The sequence below is a fragment of the Delphinapterus leucas genome, chromosome 5 (assembly GCF_059928025.1).
Source record: "Delphinapterus leucas isolate spDelLeu-1000000601 "Yukka" chromosome 5, BTC_Dleu_Yukka2, whole genome shotgun sequence".
Classification (NCBI taxonomy): Eukaryota; Metazoa; Chordata; class Mammalia; order Artiodactyla; family Monodontidae; genus Delphinapterus; species Delphinapterus leucas.
In genome coordinates this window covers 31,575,979-31,590,755 of record NC_143133.1, presented here as the reverse complement: position 1 = coordinate 31,590,755, position 14,777 = coordinate 31,575,979, and the positions used below count along the sequence as shown (strand labels likewise).

Below are 14,777 nucleotides of genomic sequence, written 5' to 3'. Positions count from 1 at the left end.
TGCAGAATAATGACTAAACACGTCAACTACTACACAGATAGATAGAAGTTTCTGAATTCCTAAAACAAAGAAGGGGATGGGGAAACGGTAGGGATAGTATCATTCCTAATTTGCGGAAATCTTTATGAATGCAAATCTGACCTTCCCTCTGCTTAGTAATTCTTATCAGATGACTGCCAGTGCCGCTCTCTACAACACGATAGTGGGGAGGACGGAACTTCAAAGGCTGCGTGACTGATCCAGCAACGAACGAGAGGGGAGAGGAACACTGGAGACTCTGATTAAGTGCAGCCCAGCCGACGGGAGCCTCACTGGTCGCTGGTGAAAATATTTTTCTTGGGGGGGAGTGGGGGGAGACTTTGTTGTGTTTTTCTGGGACAGGGCAGAGGGGACACAGCTTTAGAAAAACAAGTTAAGTGACAAGAAAACACCATGATCACTGTAACGTTATTTTAAAAAGAGATATTTGGCATACATTCTAGGACAAAAATGCATTCAGCCTAATCGTCTAATTTAAAATACTACATAAGGTTAATCATTAAGGATTGAAAACCAAGTATCAAAGTATGAAGCAGAGAAATACATTTCTGCATGAGTTTTAATAGAGATAGCATTAAAGATTTTGGTGCAAACAGAGGACACAGTAAAATCAGCGAATGTTGGTCCTTAGCACGGTATGCTTATCAGGGTTTTCTGTTTCGAGGCAGAGCATAAAAAGCGCTGCTGTCCATACCTAAGTGTTTAGTCATTAAAAGGACAATATTCTTCTAAAAAAACGCAAAGAAGAAGTACAAGAGCCTGTGCTTGCTACTAAAATTACTTCTGAACTATGATGCCATGAGCACCTGGGGGCAGAGCCTGTGCTCCTATAACCAAGCTGGGGGGCCAGCTCAGAAGAGGTCCTCAATTAATAGCCATTAAGTTGAATTAAATATGAACATCATCTGTGATATTATTTTTCTGATACCTTGTTTGGTCACCTGTATGAAGGGCTGATCTTCTTTTCAGCTGGAGAAAAGCCTACCACTCAGCGCTAGTTTAGAAGACTTTTGATATCGTAAAACAACAATGATGACATTTTGAAGAACCTGGGGAACGTGAATAAAGATGAGGAAAGTTTCACAGAGGAGAAGGCAGCTGCATTAGGTCTTTGGGGTGGCATCTAGGGAGGGAGGGAGGCCACATACGATAAACAAAGAACCCTAGCAGGTGGCGGTTACTGTTCCCATTTTACAGCGGAGGAAAATGAAGATTAAAAAGCTCACGCAGATTGCCGGGGCAAACAGCTGATGTGAAATTCATACCTATTTGGTACCCAAATCTCTGCAGATTCCCCTGGGAAAGTCTGCTGAAATTTGAGTTCTGAAAGATTAAGCGGTCATCTGGTTCTAGTCAAGAATGAAGTGACCCGCAGGCTAATGCTCTTCTCCTAAGAAACACCACCCTCAGGCAGAGGAAACGGGCTTTCCAAGCACAGGGACAGCACGTGCAGCGGCCTCCATCGGTCTCAGGGACGGCAAATAATTTTGTTTGGACTGAGCCCAAGACGCATGGTTGGAGGTGAGGCGGGTCAGAGAGTGGAACCCCCCAGGACAGGGGAGACGCAGATCCACACTGACGTGGTCTGCACTGCGTCCCTCAGACAGTGGGGAGCACTGACCGTTTTTAAGTCGGGAAGTGACACAATCCGTTTGTGTTTCAGCAGATCCCTCTGGGAGCAACACAGAGGATGAACTGGCAGAAAGGAAGTCTGGAAGCAGGAAAATTATCCAAAGGCTTATTACAATAATCCAGATGGGAAGTCTGAGCACCTGATCTGGGGCTGTGAAACTGCTGAGTGTGAGAGGAAAGACTCGAGACAGACCCAAAAGATAGAGCTGACGGGACTGGGATGTGGGTTCCTAGAGAGAAGAGAATCAAAGGGAGCGCCTCTGAGAAGAACTGTCGCAGTGTAGACACACTGTGAACTCAAAGCCTAGCAAAGACGGAGACAATTTACAAAGCCAGGTTCCCGCCAGGGATGGTGGTCAAGTGGTCAAAAGTCAAATAACTGCAATAAAAAGAAATGAAATAAACATCACCTACAAAGATGAGAGTGAGATCTAGCAATGGTTACCAATAAAGAACTTGATAGAGTACAGTTAATAAGCCCCCATGCCACATTTTTAAATAACAGATAAAACGAAGCATCCCTCTCTTTCTCACTAGAAACAATACATTACTTTTTAAGCCTCTATATATCATCTCAACTGAGAAAAAGTCTCTATACCACAAAACCTTCCAGGTCCTGGGCCAGCCTGAGCTCCTCCAATGCAGCCCTTGGGTTTGCAGAGTAAGATGGCATTTTGCCGGGTTTTGTTACTTGTTTGTTTCTGAAGCAGGCAGATTTGCCACTGGTCAGTAAGGAATGGCTGACAAGAGTTAGGGGAAAGGGAACAGAGAAAGATTAAAGGGGCAAAAAGGGGAAGAAGAGAAGAGAGAGACACATACTATATTGCAAATCCAGAGCCGGTATAAAAACCATCAGATGTTTTAAAGCACTAATTTGATTTTGGTGGCCTTTCCTCTTTAAAGGAGCAATGCTGAATGGCATCAGTATAAGCAAGAAGATTCACAAGCAAGTGCCTCTGTTTATAACTAACGTCAGCAGTAGGACCAGAGAGTCGTTCTTACCATGTTTCAGATGTAGGCAGCTGTCATTCTTGGACCTGTACCTGCAGAAAATTGTGTCTTTAACAAATTTTTATTGAAGAGGTTTTTGTACATTCCAAATACGTAGTAGCTACAATATAATGTGGACCTGTTTGCTTTATTTTTTTATGGTTCTTATACCAGCCAGTTTTATTTGTGCCGTACAAGTAGAGGCCTTATCTTTTATGAAAGAAAAGGGGAAATAAACTGGACCTCACTGATTGATGCCTTGAATTAATGTACACGAAAGATAAACCCTATCATCATGTTTTATATTTTTAAATAACCCCAAACCATAGAAAGGATTCTCAAGGGGATATAAGGTAGCATATCAGAGAGTCATCATAAAAAACTGTATTGTAAGGAGTTTTGCAAATAGAAGAACAGAAGTGTTAAAGAAAAGAGAACACAGACAACAAAAGCAAAAACAAAACCTTAAAAACAACCACAGTTAGCAACGAGGAATCCAGGTGACAGGGTTTGCAAGAGCTTTTTAGGTGTACCTTCACATAGTCACATTTAAAAGAAAGGTCTTTCAAACATTTTGAAAGAATCTCAGGAAGAAAAGCAGAGTTCAAGAATCATATGTTATAGCTGAAGAATAAAGCAGCGTGTAGAAAGATGCAGACTACTTTAAAAGGTGCTTGTCAGAAGCACGAGAATTGGCTGGAAAGTCACATGGCGCCTACCTGATGTAGATTCCTGGAGCTTCTCTCTCTTCCTCTTCTTTTTCTTACCCTGGAAGAAGACAGGTACATGTTCATGTTATAGACTGTACTGTGAACACACGGATGAACGTGATACAAAAGGACCAGCAGGCCGTCAACCAAGAGATCAAGATGCCTCATTATCTCTCTCTCTTTACCTTCTGTACCTAGAAACAGGGCAAGAGAAAGAAATTCTTATCTGTGACCTCTGTCTCTATAGCTTCGCATTTAATGTCATCAGTACTGTACCGATGTAAGCAGTGGTCATACACACACACACACACAGAGAATGATGATGTCCTAGGGCTGTGGCCACAGACCCCTCCGGCCCCCGCCCACCTTCAAGGAAAGCCCGCTTAATAAGGAGGCCCCGCTTTTACTGCTAAGCCCCACACTTAGGACCCACTTCTGGTAGTGTCGATGACAAATCTTCCTCACTGTGAATTCCACCATCTAATTAAAAATCCACAATGTTAACTGAGGCCCCTCAGCTCCCATGGCACAGACAAGATGTAACTGAAGACAGTAGTAGAAGGGTAAGCTAGAACCTGAGAAAACTTAGAAGGTAATTTTAAAGACTTATTTACGGCAGTTAAGGACCCTGCTTCCTAAAACAAACACAATAACGTGAATATGCCTGCAATTTAAAATACATTTCAAAATCATCTTAATCACAAATTTATAATTTTAGGTCCCTCTGGTAGTAGTTTAATTTTCTATTTTTCTTCATAATTACTTTCCCCTCAAAAAATAATTGGAATAGGGCATAGACACAGCATATATTTGATTTATGTGAATAGTAAATGACCAACCTGGATTAGGATGGTCTTTTCAAATACGTGTCATAGGACACATATCACATCCAGTATGCCTGCTGTAATAATCAAATTCACAAAAAATAAAACCATAAGATTATACTGAGTATACTGTGTGAATATATAAAGGTATCTATTTTTATGCACCTCGATAGTTCTTCTTCATGTCACGTGACCCGACCACTGAGGCTTTATATCTTTGGAAGGTGGACTGAAACTATCCTCACAAACACTAAGGCAAACAACAGATATTAGTGACCTGGGGAAACGGCATATCAAAAAGAATGGAGTCTTCTTTCAGAAGATTAAGGTGCTCCAGGAGGAGGAGAGTGGACGAAGGAAGAGCATGCTTCTCAGGCCCCACCCCCCCCCGCCCCCCACCCCCCCCGACGTCAGCCCCAGGCAGAGCTCACCACCATAACGTAACTCCGCACAGGTGTCATAATGGGCTGTGGCCCTGGACCCCTCAGCCACACGGCTATCGGCTCACACGAGCACCGCCCGAGTCTCAGCACATCTCTGCCACCCAGCACATGCCTAGCACGTGCCTAGAACATGCGACCGTGCCCTGACATGTCGGACTGATGTTGCTTTGTGAAATAACCTGTGCTATATTCTAGGTATACATCAGTGCTTCAAGAGAACTTACATTTATGGTAGACAAAAGGACCTAAGGAGTTTGGATGTATTCATGTCAGCTTAACACAAAAACAAAAATTCATGTGTAGTAAACATATGTAAAATTTTCATTAAAATCATATATAGTACTTGGGTTTTAAGCACCACATTTAAAAGCTCTAACAATATAAATAATACACCTAAGAAAATATGTGCACTGATTTATGAAAACCAGTTATAAAAAATGAAAGTTATAAAAACAAACTGAAGTTATAAAATCTACAATGCCATAGAATAGGACAACTTGATATTAAATCATTGAGACATATATTTAATATGACTGCAGTGAGCATCAGGATATCATTCTGACAATGAAATGCTAAGACATAGGGCATGCATCTTATTTAGACTGTATTCCTGTACTCTTATTTTAAGAATACTGTAATATCTTTAGCCAAAGTGATACCACTTGACTGACTTGTTTGCCTTAGTAATTAATAGGCTTATTTTGATTGTTATAGACATTTTAAGTAACAAAGCTGGGCTTCCCCTTCATTCAAAGAGATCCTAAAATCAAGTTACGCAAACAATTTCCTTTAAAAGTTGCGCAGAGGAAAATCTTTAAAGGTAAATTCACATAACACCGGTTTTCTTTAAAACTACTCTCTTCCCGTCTCTCCACATGGAGAAGAGGGGAGAGAGCAAGAGGGAGAGAACGTGTGTTTCTTTTATCTCTTTTTAAAAGTGGAAACTCACTCCTTAAGGATCAGAAACAGAAACGTCACTCAAAGACATATCATTCATATATGTGGAATCTAAAATACAACACACATAAATTAGGAGGTTGGGATTAACAATATACACACTACTATATATAAAATAGATAAGCAACAAGGACCTACTGTATAGCACAAGGAACTCTACTCAATACTGTGCAATAACATATGGGAAAAGAATCTGAAAAAGAATAGCTATATGTATATGTATAAGTGAATCACTTTGCTGTACACCTGAAACTAACACAACATTGTAAATCAACTATACTCCAGTATAAAACAAAAATAAATAAATAAATAAAAAGGATGAGTTTGAATAAAATACAACACAAATGAACATATATCTATGAAATGGAAACAGACTCACAGACATAGACAACAGACTTTTGGTTGCCAAGGGGGAGGGGGCGATGGGGAAGGGATGGACTGGGAATTTGGGATGAGCAGATACAAACTATTATATACAGGATGGATAAACAACAAGGTCCTACTGTAGAGCACAGGGAGCTATATTCAGTATCCTGTGATAAACCGTAATGGAAAAGAATATGAAAAAGAATATATATATGTATAACTGAGTCACTTTGCTGTACAGCAGAAATTAACACTGTAAGTCAACTACACTTCAAAAAAAAAAGACAGTCAACACGCAACACTAAATCTATGCAAAGTCACAGCACAGCAAAGCTCTCCCAGAGGTCAAAGAAGGAAGGCCACTCCCCCTATAAGGCCAACCACATCCAAAAGAGATCCAGGACGGGGTTAGAGGAGGACACTTCTGAAACCCTTTAGAGGAGGACACTTCTGAAACCCTTTAGGTGGGGGACTGATCTTCCCACTTAAAGGGCATCACGAAGGCTCTATCCAGAAAATACTAATTATGGCCCAGAGGATGGAAGCCCAGTTCAGGGAGAAAAGTCTTCAACTAAAGCAGGCTTCCTAAAAAGGTCCTGGAAGACTGAGCTGGTCCACCTGGAGGAGGAGGGAAATGGCATAGACTGTGAAGTCTGGGGGACCTGGGTGTCACCTGTAGCTTAGCCACTACATGGCCCTGGACCAATTACCGAACCTCCTGACAATTTAATTTCCCTCATCTGTAAAATACAATAATACTGTTGATGCCACAGGATTATCAGAAGGACTAGAAAATAACACAAAAAGCATTTAAGACAGCTCTTGACCATTGGCATATAGTATTGCGCTGGCCAAAAAGTTCATTAGCGTTTTTCCATAGCATCTTACAGTACAACCCAAACGAACTCTTTGGCCAACCCAAGTAGTTATTTAAAACAATCAGGACAACAGCTCAGGAGAGATGATGAAGCTGCTGCTCCCAAGTCACGAAAGGAGGACTCTTACTTCCTATGTCATAGTTGTATCCAATGTTTAAGCTCCAAATCCTGACCAGCAGTGACTTGGCCACACACTGATTTACATATTGATTCATGGCTTCACCCTCGCCCTATTTTTTTTTTAAATTATTTATTTATTTAACATCTTTATTGGAGCATAATTGCTTTACAATGGTGTGTTTCTGCTGTATAACAAAGTGAATCAGCTATATGCATACATATATCCCCATATCCCCTCCCTCTTGCGTCTCCCTCCTGCCCTCCCTATCCCACCCTCTAGGTGGTCACAAAGCACCGAGCTGATCTCCCCGTGCTATGCGGCTGCTTCCCACTAGCTATCTTTTTTACATTTGGTAGTGTATATATGTCCCTGCCACTCTCTCACTTCGTCCCAGCTTACCCTTCCCCCTCCCCGTGTCCTCAAGTCCATTCTCTGCATTTGTATCTTTATTCCTGTCCTGCCCCTAGGTTCTTCAGAACCATTTTTTTTTTTTTAGGTTCCATATATATGTGTTAGCATACGGTATTTGTTTTTCTCTTTCTGACTTACTTCACTCTGTATGACAGTCTCTAGGTCCATCCACCTCACTACAAATAACTCAATTTCATTTCTTTTTATGGCTGAGTGATATTCCATTGTATATATGTACCACATCTTCTTTATCCATTCATCTGTCGATGGACACTTAGGTTGCTCCCATGACCTGGCTATTGTAAATAGAGCTGCAGTGAACATTGTGGTACATGACTCTTTTTGAATTACGGTTTTCTCAGGGTATATGCCCAGTAGTGGGATTGCTGGGTCGTATGGTAGTTCTGTTTCTAGTTTTTTAAGAGCCTCCATACTGTTCTCCATAGTGCCTCGGCCTTTTAAAAAAGGACAATTCCATTTAATGTGAAGTCTGTCCTAGCGGGCACTCTGAATGCTCGTCTCACAAGAAACATGAAAATGATCTTCAAATTTTTAAATTAAGAGCTTAAGTAATCAAAATCATTCCCCTCTATAAAATATGATACAACTAATATCACTTATAATAGTCTTTCTCAGTAGTTTTTGCTGTATCAAGACTACATGAGTAAGGTATTCAAACTCTGAAGTAATAAAATAATTGGCAATATAAATGAGGTATTTTTTTCCCAATGAAATTAGTACAGCTTAAAAATATGATAATACCTACTCCATCTGAATAAAATATATAATAGGCATCAGGGTACGTTAATATGAAACAAAAAAATGTTTTTTTTACCCAGTTTTAATTAGTCTGTGCAAAACAGTCACTGGAATATATTGTTTGTAAGAAGTGTAAAATAACACAATCCATTTTGGAAAGAAATCTGACAATATATATCAAGAGGCTTTAAATTATTTATAATCTGTACTCAGCAATTTCACTAGTGTTTCACTACAATTTCACTACTGTGAGTCTATCCTGTAGAAATAAGTCCTAAAACAATCCACTGCAGGATAATTTCCAATTATTAACAAAAAAAATAGCCAATGTCTAAAAAGCAGGGAAAAAATGGTTAAGTAAATTGTGACATTCACTCAGTGAAATACTGTATACGTGTGAAAAGTGATATACAGAAACACTAGGCTGTAACAGAAAAATGCTTATTATAGAGAAGAGCAAGCAGCATGATGCAAGAGCGTATGTAATACACAGCCACCCACCCACACATATCCAAGTAAAAGATAAAAAGCTATGCACAACACCCCGCTGTAAAAAGCAATTATACTCCAATAAAGATGTTAAGAAAAAAAAGATATGCACAGAAAAAATACTGGAAGGTAGTGTAACTAGTTATTACTAATGCCGCCTTCACATGATGAGATTATATGCTTTAAAAAAAATCTTTTTCAGGCTTCCCTGGTGGCGCAGTGGTTGGGAGTCTGCCTGCCGATGCAGGGGACGTGGGTTCGTGTCCCGGTCCGGGAAGATCCCACATGCCGCGGAGCGGCTGGGCCCGCGCGTCCGGAGCCTGTGCTCCGCAACGGGAGAGGCCACAACAGTGAGAGGCCCGCGTACCACCAAAAAAAAAAAAAAAAAAAAGAAAAGAAAAACACCAAACCAAAACAAAACAAAACTTTTTCATCAACATTTTAATGATAAGGTTTTCTTCGATTTAAAAAATTTTACTTAAAAATTTCATTAGCATATAGCCAAAAAAAACCTGACAGCACAAAGCTTTCAGAACGGAATATATCCATGAAATCTTTATTATAAAGTTCATTAACTTTCAAAAATAGAGAACGGTGCCAGCATTAGATACACTCTACAACACATTTCCTTCACGAGAGCAACACAGAGGGAGAACGGGTGAGAGGAGAGAGCCGTTGGTGTGCATAAAGTGCTTACATAATTGTCTCTTGCAGACCAGCCTGGATAGAGCTGCATATGTAGCTGTCTTTCCTTCCGCGCTAATTCATAATATTTAGCCTGCTCTTCACGAGAGAGGGCATGCCACTGAAAAAGAAAGGGGAAGGGGGAAAAAATCAAGTGAAAGCAAAACAGCAACAGTATTATATATTTCAGACACTGAAGAATGAAAACATTAAGCATTTAAACTTCGATTTATTTTTAAATGGCAGAAGACCACGTGTCGCAGAAATCCATCTAGAGTTCGGTGGCTGGAGTGAGACTCAAATTTTGATTTCTCTATTCTGTTCTCATGTTACATGAAACCTGTCAAAGTATCCAAAGTGCAATGGCCTGTCACCCAGCCTTCCTCTTCTCCAATACAAATTAAAGAGAACATTCACTGGTGAACCTCAACACCCACCTTAGCCCTTTTTCATAGTTTGCAGCACATTCTGACATCTGAGCCCCAAGCACCATTTATTTATGCAAAATGAAGTAATTTCCACAGATATATCCTCACCTCCCATGCACTCTCCTACTCTGTCATGTGAGGAATCTGAAACCTTCATCATATGATCCTGTCTATAAAGCAAGACATCAAAAGTCAGTCTGTCTCAGTCTCTTCACCCTCCCCTCACACTTATTTAAACACTAATTGTCCATAGGGAGAATACAGATAACGCTGTGTAATCAAACATGCACACTTTATGGCTGTGTTTTTTAGCTTCCTTCGGATGGAAAACAAGGAGCATGACCTAAGTTTATTTTGCCATCTAGACTTTGAGACCGTAGGATCTAATCTGGGGAACATAGCAGCTGACACCCTGCAAATTTTCCACTTCCCTTTAGGTAACATATATTTATTTATCATACAGAGCAGAAGAGTTTATGCAGGCAAGGTGCTGTTTGGGATTTTTAGCAGCCTGTACCGGCACTTTGTGTGTGGTTGCACACAACTTACCCCAGGCCCCCAGGGAGCAGTTTCCAAGTTCGTCCCCCTACTTCCCAAATGCCAGGATCTGTTGCCAGAACATCCCAGGAGAACTGGCTGCACTTTGGGGAACCCACTGGCTGGAGGTGACAGCACAGAGGCGGTGGACCCAACGCCACACCACTGCGCAGCTACATGCACGCACACACGCTCTGAGTGAGCCCGGCTCCCAGTCCAGGGCTCCCAGCTCTAGCGTGTGTCGCTTCCCATTTCGCTAACTTCCCCTTAAGGGCTGGGCGATTCTTTCTCATTCACCTCTACCCTGCATATTGATTTTAATTACCCTGTTCTTGTTTTTTTAAATGATAAGACAAAAAGAAAAGAAAGGTGTGACTGGATTGGGGGAAAGGAAGGAGTGAGGGAGAGAGGCTGGTGAGCGAGAAAAGGCTGCCCTCCAGGACAGCGATCCAGTGGTTAGGATGCAGCCCCCAGAGCATGGCAGGGATGCTCTCCTCAAGAAAACGAACACCTGCTGCTCTTGCCTGTTAGAAGAACGAGAACCTGATCTCAAGGAGAGCACTAAAGCACCTTCGGCCTCCTTCCATCCTCCCATCCATCCTCCCGTCCAGAGGCTGTGGGGCTTACAGGCAAGGCAACCAATTCCATTTCCTTTGAAAAGCCCCTTGAAGGCCAGGGCCTCTGTGCTGGATAGACATGATTTCATTTTTAATTGCTTTACACTTGCAAAGTTAAGATGCATGACACAGCGGGACTTGGCCTGAGTCTAAAGGCAAATCAGGAAATATGCTTTCCTTTTTAAAAAAAAAAAAGGGCGGAGGGGGGAGAGGAGATTGGGAGGTGGCAGGAAAAAAACAAACAAAAAACCCCCCAAACACCTGGGAAAAGTTACCTGAGACACAATTCTTTGTACTAACAGAGTAATCACAATTAGTCAAGTGGAGCCTAAGGAGGCACGTCTGGGGAGCAGTGGAAGTTTAGGCGGGAAAAGTCACACTGCCTCTGTCAACTGACAGCTTGTCTAAACCTGAGGTACTGACCTCGAGACCGTCACAGGGAGAAAAAGCCGAACTGGGCACAGCGGAAAAGGTCGGCCTACACTGTTTTTTTTAAAAAAGACTGATCATCAGTGTTTAGACAGTTCTGGGGCTAACATGATCAGCAAGAGGCAAAGTGTTATCAAAAAGGAACAAAAAAAACGAGAGGCTAAGAGGAAAAAAGGTAAGGATAGAAGTCTTACTTTGTACATCTGTTTATTCATTTGATAAATAATCTCTCTCCTCCTACTGCAGTATGTCAGTATAAAGATATCTTTTTTATAAATATAGTTATTTGTAAATATATTTTATAGTATAAAAAAGCTTAAATAATTTAAAGTATAATTTTATGTAATTTATGGCAGTTTTATAACTTGCTGAGAAAATCTGGCATTGTAAATAGAACTCATCTCCCAAATACGTATGGAGGTTGGGTCTTCTACCCAAAACAAGCAGTTAATAAACAAGCACGAATTTTTCAGTTACAGCAGGAAACTTAGGTTGACAAGACCCCAGCTAACAAAACAGCGAAGTTCAAGGAGAAAAGAAAGCAGACCACAAACTAAACTGTTTACTTGCTTACCTTAGATTCCTTTTAGTTCCTTGATATTATTTCGAATTCACAAACTTTACTCACAAATGAAACATCATTTACCAGAGTAAAACAGTAGGTGAAACTATGTATTAAAGTTTTGCACTGGAAACAAGAATAAAGTCTGATGCAGATTAGAAAGATGATCTTTCTTTACAAGAATTTCTGAAACACAACTGACTAAAAATGCTTTTCCATCTCTTCTGCTTACTGAAAGATTCACCAAGTTTTTGGGAAAATACCCATTTAATTTGAAGAGACATTCTGACAATAAATATGCAATAATTGGACTTCCTTTAGTAGCCTGGAAGGTCTGAAAACGAAAGGCTTATTTTCAAGTAATATTTGTGTTATTATTATTTAGAAAACGAAGTAGAAAACTTTGATGCATTCATATGAATGAACATTTCTATGCTAGAAATACAGTAGAAGTGAATAAAAATCAGAAGATCAAATGTTCTAGGATGAATTTCAGGCCCACTATTAAGAATTCTAATTATCCCAGTGTAAAACTTCATGATTTTAAAGCTGGGAACTTTAAAGAACTCGCAAGGACTACCCTGCCAGAGGCGGAGTTATGAAAGGATAGAAAACCTGATCTTAATCAAAGATCTCAGAGACCTATAAATAGAAACAGGTGTCCAAATTAAAAACAGAGAGAGACCTTAAATGAGAACCATCCTTTAGGACACATGCTCTGATCTGGGGATTGTTAAGGGAGCTGAGAAAGTAGCAACTGTTGGAAATGTGCATTAAAAATAGGAAGCATACATTCATATATTCTTAACTCTATAGAGCGGAAAATAATTCCCACTGGAGGACCATGGGCCTTTAACTCAAAAAAGAAACAAACAAACAAACAAACAAAAAATCTAAGAGTTTTACACAAGCGGAAATAAGAACCCGTCTTTTCCTCTGATTTCTTCTTTTAAAGGGTCAGGGAAAATGGTCATCAGCCTTTAAGCTTTCAAGGAGGAATTCTTCAAAAAATGATGGGAATCACGCATCTGCTATGATCTGGCTTTGGAAATCACTGTAATTATTGTTATTAAGTGTTTAGGAATCCATAGGGAGATAGAGTACTGTACACAGGGCACCAAAAGAGCTATAATCTACCACTGCATCCCACCCCTGAAACCCTGGTGTCTTGCAGATTGGAAATTGCTGCATTTTTATGCTCTCCAACAGGAATCGATAATACAAGAACGCCTGCTTTCCTCCATCTGCTTCCTCACGTGGACTGGTAATCTCCTAAATGTTTTCTGTTATGAATGCTGAAATGTATTAGGTTTGTAACAAACATGACAAAAATTATCAACAGCAGCTAAAACATGATCTCTAGGTCTCACAAAGGTTGTCAAGACCCTCCTTCTCCTGAATGTTCATTTGCAAATCATGAATTTCTTGAGAGGTTGCAAAAACAAATACACAGGGTCATATTTTAAGAAGCTACCGGGACTTTCCTGGTGGCTCCAGTGGTCAAGAATCCACCTGGCAACACAGGAGACACGGGTTCGATCCCAGATCCGGGAAGATCCTACGTGCCCCAGAGCAACTAAGCCCGTGCACCACAGCTAAAGAGCCTGCGCTCTAGAGCCCATGAGCCACAACTACTGAGCCCTCGTGCCACAACTACTGAAGCCCACGCGCCTAGAGCCCGTGCTCCGCAACAAGAGAAGCCCCACGCACCGCAACGAAGAGTAGCCCCCGCTCGCCGCAACTGGAGAAAGCCCGCAGGCAGCAATGAAGACCCAACGCAGCCAAAAATAAATAAATTAAAAAAAAAATAATAAGCTACCACACATATATGAAGAGCATCAACAAGTTAAGATGAAGCATTTCTAAAATTACAGTGTAGTTACAGAAAAATGCAATTTGAATTAGAAAAATTCAAATGTTCTCCACCACCCGTCAGATACCCAGCTAAACCCATTTCAATCCTGAGAAAAGTACTGGGAAGGACTTGACTAGCCTCTGGGCTGGTGGCTGGACAAAGAAATCTGAGTGTCTGACCTAGCTGTAAGTCCAGGTCCTGGTACATGACAGGTGCTCAGAAAAATATCTTCGCGTGGGTGAAAGAAGCAACAACAACAACAAAAAGAGAGGCAGTCGAGAACCCTGGCCCATGTACACGTTAAGAATCAGAGAGCAATTGTCTAGAAAGACTTCTCAGGCCTGTGCCAATTCTTCCATTTAAAGCTTCGAGGTGGAACGATCTGCTTATGTCTTGCAAGGTGCAGCCGACCACATGTGCTTGACAGGGTTCACCCAGAAGCGTGGCTGGTCCCGCAGGCCTTTCTGTAGCCCCCTGGGTGGGCTAAGTGGTTTCCTGCTTCAGAGCGTGCACGCACACGCACGCAACGCACGCGCACGCAACGCACGCACACACATGCAACGCACGCAACGCACGCACACGCAACACACGCACAGGCACGCAACGCACGCACACTCGCACGCACAAAACACACGCGTGCACGCACGCAACGCACGCACACGCACTCGGGGACACACACACACACACACACACACACACACACACACACACACACAGCTTCACCTCACCCCGTTCATCACATGGCTAACCCCAGGCAGCTCTCAGGCCTCAACTACGTTCTCAGTGGGCCCTTCCCCAGCCACCCTGTGGTTCTTTCTCAGATCCTTGCTCTTCATACAATATTTATCACAATTTTAATTATATATATACTGGGTAATTATTCGTCTAACATCTGTATCCTGTCACAAAACGTCAAGCTCTGCGAGGGCAAGCACTACATCTATATTATTCAGCAATAATTATCTAATGCCTACCACAGTGCCTGGTACCTGAAAGACACTCAAGACATATTTGTTTAAAGAATGATAATAGGACAAACAGTTATC

The 14,777-nt window shown here is 41.3% G+C and overlaps 1 protein-coding gene across 7 annotated transcripts in view; it reads right to left on the bottom strand.

Annotated features, from left to right (window-relative positions):
* LEF1 (lymphoid enhancer binding factor 1) overlaps nt 1-14,777 on the bottom strand; it is a 119,214-nt gene that overhangs the window by 12,519 nt on the left and 91,918 nt on the right. For 4 of the 7 annotated variants that reach the window (XM_022567099.3, XM_022567098.3, XM_022567101.3 and 1 more), the window contains 3 exons: nt 9,317-9,424; nt 3,381-3,429; nt 2,674-2,714 (listed from right to left, as the gene is read on the bottom strand). In XM_022567099.3, the coding sequence (XP_022422807.1) occupies nt 2,680-2,714; nt 3,381-3,429; nt 9,317-9,424 (192 nt within the window). In that variant the 3' untranslated portion in view covers nt 2,674-2,679. The remainder of the gene's footprint in view (nt 1-2,673; nt 2,715-3,380; nt 3,430-9,316; nt 9,425-14,777) is intronic. The other 3 variants (XM_022567097.3, XM_022567100.3, XM_022567102.2) reach the window with 1 other exon arrangement.